At 36.0% G+C, this 14,742-nt stretch overlaps 1 protein-coding gene across 5 annotated transcripts in view; it reads right to left on the reverse strand.

The window, feature by feature from the left end:
• The window catches only part of LOC131428814 (homeotic protein antennapedia), a 128,856-nt gene that overhangs the window by 15,197 nt on the left and 98,917 nt on the right, over positions 1 to 14,742 (reverse strand). For 4 of the 5 annotated variants that reach the window (XM_058592861.1, XM_058592856.1, XM_058592868.1 and 1 more), the window contains 2 exons: positions 1,919 to 3,040; positions 1,644 to 1,863 (listed from right to left, as the gene is read on the reverse strand). In XM_058592861.1, coding sequence (XP_058448844.1) covers positions 1,644 to 1,863; positions 1,919 to 2,428 — 730 coding nt within the window. In that variant the 5' untranslated portion in view covers positions 2,429 to 3,040. The remainder of the gene's footprint in view (positions 1 to 1,643; positions 1,864 to 1,918; positions 3,041 to 14,742) is intronic. The other variant, XM_058592873.1, reaches the window with a different exon arrangement.

Consider the following 14,742-nt stretch of genomic DNA (forward strand, 5'->3'; position numbering starts at 1 on the left):
TTTTCTCTAAAGTAGTGCAATAATGCTTAAACCTGTCAATCAAAATTAAATGAGAGTCTGACGATGGTTTTGCCCTCCGCTCCGAGCCACAAAGATGAAGAACTGACTGAGTTTGAGGCTACTGCCTGTTTCATAATGCCGGTTGTATTACCGGGACCGACCGACAGAAGATGACTGGTTTGGGAACCTTAAAATTAAAAAATCATTAGGAAGCCATTTTAGTTTCATTTTCCTCCTTTTCATCCGTACATCTCCTCAGGTGAATTAAAAGCGTGAGTGAAGGGCAATGAAATTCAACATCCGCTGTGTTATTATCAACTTCATGAATCCAGATTCTCATGGAGGGAAAGTTACGTTAATTTAAAAATAATTTCGTTTTGAAATAATGATGTGGACTTACGTGGCTGGGTGTGCAGTTATTGACTTTTAATTGTATCAAAACACACTTTTGCAGTTCCTGATTCCCGCGGAACGCTACTCGTATCAGACAAATGAGCCCTCCCCACGAACATGGCTAGAAATAAAGAACTATTCGTGCATTGCTTTGCTCTTTTTTGAAACGCAGAGGTGCAAATTTTCGGCAATTTTTTAAAAAGCGTGAAGTCCAAAGATGGTTTGAAATTAAAATTAATATTTTTCCATTCATCTTCACTTGAGTTTCTTGAATTCCGCTATCGTCTTTTGTGTTGATGTTGTCAAAAAGAAAAATACTCTTCCGCGTATTGCAGGCGAAAATAAATTGAAGCTCAGGCAGGAAAGGACAGCACAAAAAAAAAACTAAGCCAGGAATTAAAACAAAATTAACTCAGGAAAAGAAAAATATCTTGAACTGTTTCTGGCTTCTTATTGTTCAAATGTGAATTCTATTGCAAGTTCTTCTGGTGGGAAAGCATTGAAGTTTCGGGAGATTTAAACATAAATATATAGTTGAAATATAAACACTCATTTATCGACTTGAATGACGGGCAGTGGCGACTCGTCTTTCTATCAAAATCTCTCTATTACTTTTCATTACTGACGGCTGGGGTAATATATGCCATGCATTATTTCGTAACGAGAATTTTACTAGCAAGTATCATATCAATCATTCAAAACATAGCTGTATAACTGTTTAAAACATTTTTTTAACTCTAACTATTCAACTATTCGGACAGTCGAGCAAACGTGTATGGACGCAGTGGACACTCTGGCGTCCTAGATTTCATAATGTTGTATTTCGTGCATGCAATATCGTATGCAACGGTAATATGAGCCTATATTTTAAGGATTTTTGTTTAGTTTTCATGTCTGTTTCTGTTCTAATGAGTAATGTACATTAATCCATTACTATAAAATACATCTCAAACAAACCCATAAAGAACACGGAACTCCATAGGAACTCCATTTCCGGACGGTTTCCACCCAAAAATTGTAGAAAGTATGAAAGGCCTCCGAAAAGAGAAAAGCGATTATTAATTTAGATCAAATTTTCTTTTTCTTCGTTTGAGTCCGTTCGTTTGGTATTGCGGCCCAAGTAATTTTTGCTTTCCGCTATGACTTAGCTTTGTTAAAGAATTCTAATGACTAATAACGCCGTGTCAAGTGATGTGGTATGATTAATAGACAACCGTAAATCTTATGTGGCGCTTAAAAAGAAAACTCACCGAACTGACTCCTCATCCATGGGTAAAGTGGAGACTGTAGTCCAGAGTTGGAATTTTGACTATTTGGCGGTGGTTGCTGTCCTTGGTGTAGTTGCGGGGGTTGCTGGTGCATCATATTCGGTGGTTGTTGCGGTACAACTCCGGGAGGACCACCACCAGCGTTTGTGTACATTCCCATGTGCTGCGGGTTCTGGTGCACCTGGTCGGGCGAGAAACAATCCTAATATCAATGGTAGTATCGTATCAAGTCTATCCGGGTTGATTTTTAGACTCACCTGACCCTGGGCGTGTGCCATGTGATGCTGAGGTATTGTCATTTGAGCCGTGTTCATATGGTGACCTAACTGTTCCAATGGAGGCGAACCATTTTCAGCACCGTATGTTCCTATTCCATTTGGGCCATTACCTACTGCGGCCTGTAATTTACAGCTGGCATAAACTATTGGTTGCTGCTGTTGAGGTTGTACTTGGGTTTGCTGTAAGGGATTGCCGTTGGTTTGCTGAGGTATCACTCCACCCACCTGACTCGATGGACTATCGGCTCGCGCATATCCGGCAGGATCCATATTTTGTTGGTAATATCCCATCCGGTCATACGGTGGAAAACGCGGATACGGTGGCATATTTCCCTGACCCGCATGGCTCTGACTGTGATGGTACATTTGCTGACTAGTATCTAATCCGTCTACACCAGTGCCAGGGTAGTGGCCGTGCATGTCTGAATTCATATAGGAATTTGTAAAGTATGATGTCATACTTTCACAGTTATTTGTACTCATCGTCATTATGAAAAGTTTGGTTTAGGCTCAAGCTTGGTTGTATCTTTGACTTTGCTTTAAAAGCAGCAAGAGGCTGTTCCACAAAATCCAAACACACAGCTCCTGTTTATCGAGGAGGTTAGTAATCAACCATCTGATTCATCTGGGATTAATGACAGTTGCATACAACTCATGAATTCAACGATGATTATACGATGATACCATTAAAACTCGCACACTTCCACTTAATACTTTCACTATTTTCTTAAAATAGGCTTACTTGCTTTAGAAAACTATCACAAAAGCTTTTTATTGTGTATTGACTTTTTTGCTGAATTTATGCCTTGCATGCGTGATTGTGTTGAAGATGGATTATACAACTCGATGATGAATAGGGTGAAAATATTTGCTCAATATATGTTAGCAATCACACTCAATCGCACGAAAAATCCACTAATAACCGAAATCACATCCATACACGCTTGTCCGAGTTTAGGATCCTGGTACGCTGCAGTAAATAATTTCCAATGATCAACTAATCCAGAAACAATCAGTAAAAGCTGATTCTAAATGAGGTGTCGGAACATCAATATCGAGCTGGTATTACGTCCGTAGGGTTTTAACTTTTAATAGTTTTTCCTGAAAATAAAAGAAAAAAATCTTATTATTATGACAATCATGATGTTTAACGTTCGGATGTCGTGAGATCAAGACCAAGTGATGGTATAAAATAATCAGGGCAGCAGAGTCGCGATCAAAATGAATTCATTTCAAAGACGTTTTATGCATGTGTGGTTTTTTCGAAAAGAGACAAAAAATGCTACAGAAGAAAATGTTTTTCAAAGTTCAGCAGTCAAATTGGCCAACGCATATTTGAAAATGCTCGGCTTAGATACAAGAAAATTTTGCGTTTGAGTAACGAGGAGTCCTTCTAACAGTTTTGCACGCATTCTGAAATATGCACATACTCACACATGCGTGCGGTCAACTTTAATAAGTCGACCAATGAAATTTGCAAACCAACTTCATTTCTGAATAATTTATAACAACGATAGAAAATGCCGATACTATAAAGGTTCAACTTAGGTTGCTATTTGGAGCCAAGTCATTTTTGAGACATGATTTTCTGTTGAAAAATAATTATTGTAGTGCGGAAAAAAATGTATGGGGGAGGTACATGAAATTTCCGAAATCGAAAATTTTTGTTGATGGTGCCCCAAGATCGAAAATTTTCAAACTTTAACCGCTAGGCAGCACCCCGATTTATTGCATATGTCCGATTAGCTGTTTATATGTCCGATTTAGCTCAAATTTAGCATGAGGACTTTTTTCGAGGTGCTTAAACTTTTGAACAATAGCGCTTTACGAAATAAAAGGTGATCATAAAATATTGGCACCCTTAATTTTACATTAGAGCGGTAAAAACAGCGTGTTTTGTCGGTTACGTCACTTATACCATTATATCTCCGGACCCAACAGTCACAGCCATTTGGTCTTCGAACTTGATGAATGGTCCGATAGTAGCTTTCAAGCGAGCATAAGGTTGTTAAAATCGGTTCAGCCATCTCTGAGAAAATTGAGCGCGTATAAATATCTTCTAAAAGTGCACACACATACACACATACATACATACACACAAAGACATTTTCCGATCTCGTCGAACTGAGTCGAATGGTATATAACACTATGGGTCTCCGAAACTCCGTTCGTAAGTCGGGTTTTCCAGCAATTCTAATACCTTTCTATAGAGAAAGGCAAAACATGGTTTCGAGAAAAAGCCGAACAAAGTTTTTATTCGTAACGAACCGTGCCTTGGCGATATTCTACCGATTTTTCGGTCATGTCGGCCTCGGGACTAATTCTGCATCGTTTCTTAGAGTATTTTCTAGAAATTAACAGAAAAAAAGTTTTTTTTTTCGATTTTTTTGAAAATTGTTTGGAAGAATCGGATCTTAAGCTAGTTTTTGACAAAAATCAGATCCACACGAAAATTACCAAATAAGATAAATATGAAAAGTTGCGAGCGTCTGTCACTTTTACGACTATATCATTAAAACCGGAAGTGTTTGTCATAATCCATTCAAACTTTAAAAATGAAATTTATCCGACCTGAATATGAATATTTGAATTAATGCTTATTTTTGCTTTAAAAGTATACTGTAAAATAAAGAACAGAGAAATAAATTTATATTCAATTTCCTGCTACAAATGCTAAGCATGCTAACCTGAGTAGAAGGGAATAGCAAACCAATACCATAACAATAGTTTCTTTAGTTATTACTGCTTATTTAGCTACCATAATGGATTGTAGAATGTTGCAATAATTTCTGAAAATAGGTAAATAGTTTAGAATGGTAGCTCGTTTTGTTATTATTTTCTCAATCAGACAGTGAGAAATGTATGTATGTATTAAAGTGCCTCTGTCAGCATTTTCTATAATTTTTAGTATATTGCAGAGAATAATTCATTACACGTGTTTTGGCTAAATTGTTCATGTTTTTGAAGGCTCTTTTAGGTTTCACTTAAAAATATGAGACTTAATTTTTAACGCAACAGCACATATGATTTTATGTTTTAATCATATCTAAATTAAATTATCTAGACTTCATCACGATAGATTTATGATATAAGCCTTAAATTTCAAGATATTGATTAAAGAGTATTTTCCCCGAATTATTACTCATTTTTGTGTGAATCGCTTTGTCAATTTGACTGATGTAACATAGATTTACGCTTCATTTAGTCACGTAATTCTTTCGATGTATAATATTAAATTTTTAGTTACCTTTAGTCAATCTCCTTAATTTAAAAAAAAATCGAATTCTTCAATGATGTTCAATCTATCTAGATATATGAAAGTCAATGTTTGTTTTCATTTTTGTACGTTCCACTTTTACTTTAAAACGCATAAACGGATTGTTGTCAAACTACGCATACGCATATTTCGGGAGATGATAATAAGGTTTCGATCGTATCTACAATAAACAACACGCGATTAATCGATTCAGTTATCTCTGAGAATATTGTTGATTAGAAAAAAGAACAATTTGCCAGTTTCGTCACTTAGACGAATATATCGGCGAAATCCTAAGTTTTTGCCATTTTATCTTATTATATAGTTCACTAGCGTGTAAAAGTATTATGTCAAACACTCCGGGATTCTAATCAATACTCTATACTAGCAACAAAAAAGACAGAAATGACGCTTGGATCTTATATCTCTAAGGTATGCAGGCACAGCAAAGTCTAGCTATGGTATATGTGTTACATAATTTTATTAGTCAATATAAAGATGAAATCATCAACGCTAACGCAATGCCATTTTTTACGAACACTTTGGCAACACAAAAACGTTGTTTTGAAAATAGAATCGGAAGAACGACAATTGCATGAAAAAATGTTGTACAAAAGTGTGCTAAATTCATTATTGCGCACAATATCAAAAATCATTCATAGTTTCTCATTCCACAGTAATTAGCGTTCTGAAATGCTTCCGCGTTCGGTTGATTCTCAATTGGAAACCAGGATCTGGCAGACGACAACTTGAAATACCAGCGGAATGTGTTTTTGCCTTTCTCATATAGAAAGGTTATGCAATCACTTGAAAAACCGACCAGTGAAAATTGGCCCGGAGGGCCAAGTGTCATATACCATTCGACTCAGTTCATCGAGCTGAGCAATGTCTGTGTGTGTGTGTATGTATGTGTGTGTGTATGTGTCAAATAAACTCACTAGGTTTTCTCGGAGATGGCTGAACCGATTTTGACAATCTAGGATTCAAATGAAAGGTCTCGTGGTCCCATACGCAATTCCTGAATTTCATCCGGATCCGACTTCCGGTTCCGGAATTATAGGGTAAAGTGTGTTCAATATTGTACACCTTCACTTAAACCGGCGAAACAAAAAACGTAAAAAAATTTCTAAACTGGTCTCAAAACTACACAAATCGATAGTCATTATCAGTAGGCAACTAAACAAACCGATTCCGGCTATCCTGGTTCCCGGTATCCGGTTCCGGAAGTACCGGAAATAGTGGTCATATATATAAAAATGGATCTCACTCACTTTTCTCAGCGATGGTTTGACCGATTTCCACATACTTAGATTCAAATGAAAGGTCTTCCGGTCCCATACGGAATTCCTGAATTTCATCCGGATCCTACTTCCGGAGTTATAGGGTAAAGTGTGTTCAATATTGTACACCGTCACTTAAACCGGCGAAACAAAAAACGTAAAAAATTTTCTAAACTGGTCTCAAAACTAAACAAATCGATAGTCATTATCAGTAGGCAACTAAACAAACCGATTCCGGCTATCCTGGTTTCCGGAAAGTGCATATAATAGTGATCCCATTTCGTTTTCTTAAGGATGGCTTACGCAATCAAAGCACTCTTTTATTCTGTATGTTATGCATAAACAATCTCTTGGTTTCTTTCAAAACTCGAAGAGAATTTTTTTGAATAGAATACCACAATATTATATGTACATGAGAAAGGCATCATTACACCACTAGGTGGATTAAAACAGGTTTTTTATTTTATTCTATTTTGCATGCAGTGCTTAGGCTCTTTTGGCTAAAAATTAAAAGATTTCATATTTCTCAAGAAACGGGTAAAATTCAATCAATTATAGCGCAGAATACATTTAGTATACAAAAAGCAGGGTGGGTAATGTCAGATACATATTTATATAACGTTAATATGAATAAAACTGACATGTTTTTCCACATTTCGGAAAATTTTTCCATAGCTTAGCGAATTCTATACCTATAAACTTAATAGAAATACATTTATGTTGAATATTACCGGAAAATTTGGATTAACTGTATGATACTGCAAGTAAAATAATGGTTGCGATCGACGAACAACATGTAAAAAAGTCATATGAAAACAAATATTTTCAATACTAACGGTTTATAACTCGACAACTCAGCGACTAAACAGCAGTCGATTAAAAATATTCCGCATTTGTATGTTCGTTCAATTCTTGCGGTTGAAATTTCGCGTGCCTAATTTTGCAGTGAATTTCACATTTTCAGAAATTTTCATTTCTGAAGGTATGGAGAAGAAATTATGTTGCTGTCTTAAATATGTTAAAACAAGAGATATTCACGATTAAGTTCTACCTATTCTTGTACAGGGGAAACTTTGAAAACGGTGCCCCATAGTAAAGTTAGACAAAAAATGCATTTTTTTCATTTTAAGATTAAGACTGCATGGGAATTTTTTTGCGTACCAACAGGGCCTTGATATTAAAATTTAAAATCCGAAAATTTGTACTACGTTTCATGGAATATACTGTCTCAAACAGATTTTCATTATTGAAGTCATCATAATAATTCTCTCATAACTAATTTTCAAATATTTTTGTCGTTTGATTCTAATAACTCATATTCACTTTTTTCTGGATTCGACTTCCGGTTCCGGAGTTTCCCACATAAACCTTGAGGAGAAAGACATGATTTCACCACAAGGTGGATTAAAACAGGTTTTTCATATCACTAATGTTTCATTGAGTTTGTTCTGTTTGAAGGGACTTTCATCTTACAATTGACTGATTTCATTATCTCTACCAACGAGATCTTTGCTTAGGTCCAAAGAAGGAATCAATACCATATGCCAAAATGAACCGAATAGTTTATCTTTCGTTGACGAAATATTTCGACTTGAAATGTGACTGAGTGCAAATTTCGCAATAATATTTGCAAAAGTGCATCAAAGGAAATTCAACACAGACTGTTTTTCTTTGGAGTTAATCAGTTTAAAGAAAAAAACAGCCACAAGATGGAACTAGACATATTAGTATATGAAGTGACACACCTACAAAGTTTCCCATGTTTTCTGTCTTAATAAATTATAAACATAGCGATCGGTTTTGTGCCGACCGAAGACAACCCATACCGGGGCAGACATTTGTTTCTAACATTAGTGTTTCAGCTTAAGTTACAGGCTTGATGCACGAACGTTCTCGTGTGTCAGAATTAGTACAGAAAATACACATCCAACGTTCCGTCAGCGGAAGGCATCTAGTTTATTTTGAAAATGAATAATTTGATTTCATGCTATTTTCAAAATTAGTTACCCACGTGAAACTAAGTGTCAGATGTGGTGTTTGTGTTGTGAGCTGCAAGAAGCGTGTAATCATAATTACTCGATTCGAAATAGACCAAAAGCATCGGCGCTTTTCCGGACCAAATCCTGCGGCGGCAGTACAAAACTCTATGCGTCGATGTGAAATCCATTGCTAAGAAAAAGGTTATTACTGGAATGATAAATTAGCAAGCAGATCTTTCGGCTTGTAAACACAGTAAAATGGCATCTTTGGTAAGAAAGTTTTTTTTAACAAAGCAATTTCCCTATTTTCTTATACTCATTTGCTTTTCCTCTTGTCTCAGCCACTTTTGTTTTGCTATTTTTTTACGGGATTCAACGAAACGTATCTTGCTCTTTTTGATGCGGCGAAAAACAACTTCTGTTGCCAAACGTAATTAATTTTTATGTCTCAGTGTTGATCCTCTGAGAGTAGTACCGAGATCTGAGAACAAAAAAGAATCAAAGTAGGAAACGGGAGTGGGAGGTAATCCAGAGAGGACGCGTCACCCACCATGAAAACCAAATCCATTGCGCAAAAGTGCTCTTAGCAGTGCAGACAACTGTAAAACAAGAAATAAACGAAGTTGTTTCAAATAAGCAATTAATTATTCTATGTTTCGCTGACTAGCTCTTGGCGAGTATGTTTATGAATTATGAAATACCCGTTCTCTTTGGCACCAAGTGGTTGACCATCATCGAATTCTGCTCCATCTTCTACGTTATTTGTGCTTGTGAATATTTGGCAGTCTAGTATGGTACTAGTTTTTGGAATCGAGGAAAATTCTGGCAGACAAATGTTGACCTTTCGCTATGTGATCAAACATGTACAGCAAAAAAAAAAAACAGATATTTTAAATGATAACGTAGTTCGGGTCACACATGTCAAATGCCTGCGGTTAATGCCACAAACCATAAATCAACATTAATCGTTTCTGATTATTATGAAAACAATACAGCATTGGCAGTGTTTCTAGAATACCCGCATGGTAGAAGAAAACAGGCTTGTACCTCTACATTTTCAGTTCTTACGTTACATGGATTAGCTCCCTCTAATGGGCACATTGTATTGAAGGAGACCGAAATTTGCTGGATGTATTCTTCTATAGGTTAGTTCAATTCTGGAACAGCATTTATCAATTGATTTGATTAAGTATAATTGAATTTAAACTGAGTTGCTTATTCCTACAAGATCGCAATAAGCCGCAAGTGAACTTGGTGTGAGGCTAGTGTCCGTGTCGTGGTCCTTGACGCTGAACCGTACAATTATCCACCAGTTCAATGAGTAACGTATCTTGTGTAAGCAACCTGTTTCTTCTGATATCTCATAATAGATGTAAGTGTCGGCGGGTGGGACGGATTCGTTGTTCCAAAAAGGATTTCTTCGTCTTGGTTCGGTTTTGTGTTGAAGATATTATTTCGTTGCTGTAACCATACATAATATATCTATAACATTTTCACGTCGTCATCAGATTATTCAATAGCAAGATCAACAACAATAGTTTGGTTTTGACGATACTAAATCATCATATTGTATACCATTTTCGTCCTTATAGTTCCAAACCACTATGGCAACGACGACAAGGACGACGACGACGACGACGACGACGACGATGATGATGATGATGATGATGATGCTGATATGAAATCTGTACGACTGTTTCTGCGTGAATTTGTCCACCATGCTGAGGAAAATCGAATCCTAGAGAAAGGTGAAAGTGGGGAAGGATAGACGCTGTTCAACAATAGGATGCCGGTGAATCAGTATTCGCACCTTGGTCTTTGCTAGGAATAGACGTTGACGCTTAGCAAAATGTGCTTACATTGGCAATGGAATTGCTATCTGGATTGAATTCCTGCTAAATGGCGTGAATATTTGCAATTTGATTTGATTAATTTATTACATTTTTGCCTCTTACAGACGAGTCCTTTTAGTTATTGTTCTTTTGAACAGACATATATTTTAAAGAGCCGCAATATGGACGGTCCAAGTGCTGATTTACATTTCTATTTGCAACTCATGAATTACGAGCCTCATACTACGGAGACACATGTTGTACATGAAGCAAAGCAAATCATTCTGCGATAATAAACATCTAAACTGTTTTTAATTGCATTTTAATAATTTTATAAAGTCACTACACCCTACCCACACTTCGCAGAATGAGTTATTGCAGACCGTGCGAGGTAACGAGCTCTCGGTCCCCTGTACCAAAACCCCTTCACGAGGTTGGTAGTGATTGAAAAATGAGTATCCATGTGCATCATCCGCACCGTCATCAACGCTCTGGCCGTCTGAACCTGTAAAACTTGTTCTGAGCCCGTCAGTACAAAACGAAAAAGATGCATCTACATCCCTGCTTCCCCACAACAACCGCACTCGTGTTTTTCTCTATGGCACTGTAGGCAATACTACGTGTTTACGTATTATGGTGGTGCAACTGGTTGTTACGCTAGAAATAAAAGATTTTATTTTCACCACATTTCTTCAAGCGGTACGATTATCATACCAGCTTATCAGACCTGAGGTTTGTGGAATTATAGATAAATTATGCTCTGCTTTAAAGGAAAAGTTTTGGCAAAGAAAATGTTTGATCCACAAGTCAGTTAGTGAGGCTTAACTGCTTCAAATCATCGACGTGGTAATTTCGAAATATTAAACATCAAATATTGAACGGAAAATTCGTCAGGGAAAATAACAATTTGTTCGTAATGCCCCATATTCAACTGTTCAAATTCGATTAAAATTAACATTTGACCATAAAGACAAATATTTTTCACCAGGTACCAATTATTGTAAAGCTCTTTGGTAGCATGAGCAAATATACAAAACGACAACCAAAAAACTCCTGAAAGTATACTGGTTAGGATTGAACATAACAATCAAAAAAAGCTTCTTTCTACCGTTACTGTAGAATATGGAGCACAAAGCAAACGAACATAAAAATGCTATGGAAGCTTACTGTTTGTGCTTCCTGGCACTTGTAGCTTATAATCCAATAAGAACTCAAATCAAAAAGAACAAAATTTGGGAAAATTATCCGAATTTTCAATGTAAAGAAAGTTGCATATTCTAATTAGTTTGGAATATGTGAATCACTCGTGTTTTGATTAGCATAGTAGTCATAATAAATCGTTAAGAAATGCTTTTTCAACTTGCAAGCAATTTATTCTTTCTTCGAGTTATGAGTCACTTGGTTTAGTGAATAGTGAATTCATTGTTACTAGGGCTGGGTGAATGGTAATTCAAATAGCAAGTTTATTTTATTCAACGATAATGCGAACACGCCACTGTCCTACGATTTTATTAATACGAAAAAATTTCTAAACCGTCAACTCGAGCTAATACACGAGACCTATCAATGTACACCTCTATCGATAGCTTTGAACGAATACTTTTCACTACTCGATAGCAGATGGCATGGATTACGGAACGAAGCTTTTAAGCACTCATACCACAATATTTTTCTTCCCCTCTTTCTAGCTGCTGATGAAAAGGTGTGTTCAAGCGTTGACCTGTATAGCATATAATACAAATCATGAGCTACAATTTGAATTGAATTTTACTAACCTAATTTGACCATGTTTGTACTGCATTACAAAAATGTTTCTTTTTTTCTTTAAACAGCTAATAAATATAATGCTTACTAATATAATTTTAACACTCACGGGTAAACAGTTTTTGATGAACTTTTTGATGAGCTCTAAGATTTGGCGTGAAGATGAAAATTGGTTTTATTTTCGAGAAATATAAAAATTTTAAACAAATGTGTGATAACGGGTGCTTTCGATCGTTAAAGGATTTTGTTGTCGAGTAGCTTGTTTGATAGTTGAACAAAATATTGATTTTTGTATCTCCTACTGTTCAGCCGTCGCTACACGCGTTTCGAAACCACTTGGATTGATGGATGGGCGTTGCTATAAATAATATCTTCCCCTTGTGTGCTCTCTTTGTCGACCCTTTACAAGTGTCTGTGCTATCTCTTTCTAGCCGTGTTCTGTCATAGCCACAGCTTTGGTGTGTATTGTTTACAGTGTCTGCCATTACTACTGCAAGCTGTGGCCATCGTTTGCTCGATGGCAGTTTTATTTTTTCTAACTCCCATCGCAACTTACGAACGGGCATGAATATCAACCTCGGCGTTATTCAGAGCTTCACTCATTCATGTTCAGATGTTTTTACTATGCACTGTATTCTCAAGTGTTTATTGAATACCCTTTAACGAGGAATAATTTAGAAAGTAACCTTTTTTTTAGCAAAAAACGGAGTAAAAGTAGGATAACAAGTACATGCATATACAGTATTTAAATTTTCGAGTTTCACCGAAATAACCTGGATAAAATTGAATTGGAATATTATTGTACTATTTATTGTGATTTTGAGCATATTATTACATATGGGAATAAATTTTTTTGGTGCCATGTCAGGGGAATGGGTTTTATTTCATTTTTCTAGTTTTAACCGAACAAACTGTAGGAGGGAAGTCTTTGTACATTCATTAGATTAGCGTTACAAATCGATTTTTATTTTATGGGTTTATATAGATTACGTATGGCAAGAATCGAATTATCCAAAATTTGGATAGAAAAAATTAATTTGTTATTTATTTGGAACATACTCAACTTAGAAACGTCGCAATTATAAATGTAAATAGGGAAGGTGCAGTGATCTCCGATAAACGATAAACGTTAAATCCAGGAAAAAATAAACAACAACATCTAATCGCTGCACCTTAGAGGGTATGTGTTCTATCGCCAAAGTAGCATGCCCTTTCCAATAAGTCTACCTCGCCGACAGTCATTCCGCTGAATCAATAAATTCATACAAGATAAGTACACCGAATGAATTCGATGAACTTCGGTTTAGCGAAGGCCCATACGCTGTTTTATTTAAGAGTCTATAGATAGACTTTTAATATTATGATTTTTACGTAGTATATGAAGGATTGTAAAAAAAAGGTGAATATTTCAGGTGCGCTAATATTGTCTTCTTTTCACATTTTCTTCTCATAACTTCTTATGTTCGATAAGATTTTTTGAAGTTTTGTTTGAAAAATAAAGGAATTTACATCGCCTATATATAGTGCTATGAACAATGACTGTCATAATACTCAAATAAGAAAAAGGAGGTCTCTTCGGTCGAACTTTAAGAATCTCATCACATGGATCAATAAGTCCCGAGACTAACAATGGAAACAACATTTCTTTTGCAAAATTTTTTTTTATTCATCAACATAATCACCTTTTAGGGTGATACAATGGTTCCAACGTTTTTCCAATTTTCCAATACCATGTTTATAAAAAAATTTATCTTTCGCTTCAAAATAAGCTTCAGTTTCAGCGATGACCTCCTCATTTGAGCCAAATCTTTTTCGCTGGAGCATTTTTTTAAGATCAGCAAAGAGCCAGTAGTCACTGGAGGCTAAATCTGGCGAGTATGGGGGAGTGGGGAAGCAAATCAAAGCCCAATTCGTTCAATTTCGCCATTGTTTTATCAAAACACGAATCTCGGTTTTTTCCATTTTTTAAACAAACTACAAAACGACTTTACTCCAACCTCGATAACTCAGCTGTTTCTGGTCGGATCGACTTAAAATTTTGACCCAATTCAAGCAAAGGTTAGTACTCTAGAAAGACGTGGTTACTGGTTTACTACGAGCGCCACCTCTGCTTTAGTCTCGGGACTTATTGATCCATGTGTTAAAATGTTTTTTGTTTTTTTTCTGCTATAGTTCAACCAAAGCAAGAAAACAGTTGAAATCGTAGGACTGAACCAGTAATTTTTGCAATCCTTAACTTTTCGCATAGATGGACGTTTTTCGCTGAAACTTTCCTTCCAGTGCTTTTGATTCAAAATTCCTCATGCGAGGTGATGTTTAATAAAATTATTCAGAAACTCAACTGACTGAAAACCTATTCCTTTGAATAGCTTTAGTTTATGCTGGCTTAGTAAATCAATCCAACAAGCCATATATTATAAAAATTCGTTCATTTTACACAGAGATATCAATATTTTGGTGTAAGTGTTTTTTCCCTCTATTCCAGTGCACAGTGGTCCAAATTACATTAAAACGCGTTCTTTTTTGCGCTTCAGAGGTTGATTTTAGAGCCTAAATGCCGTCAGAAAGATTTCTGATTGGAATTGTCCCCTGCTTTTGATGTAATTAAAAATATAAGTCGAACCCGGTGAACGGCCGTAACTTGGTTAAAGCCGGGTATAAATAAACGATATAAAAAAAATATAAGTAATCC

The sequence above is a fragment of the Malaya genurostris genome, chromosome 1, assembly GCF_030247185.1.
Source record: "Malaya genurostris strain Urasoe2022 chromosome 1, Malgen_1.1, whole genome shotgun sequence".
NCBI classification, from domain to species: domain Eukaryota; kingdom Metazoa; phylum Arthropoda; class Insecta; order Diptera; family Culicidae; genus Malaya; species Malaya genurostris.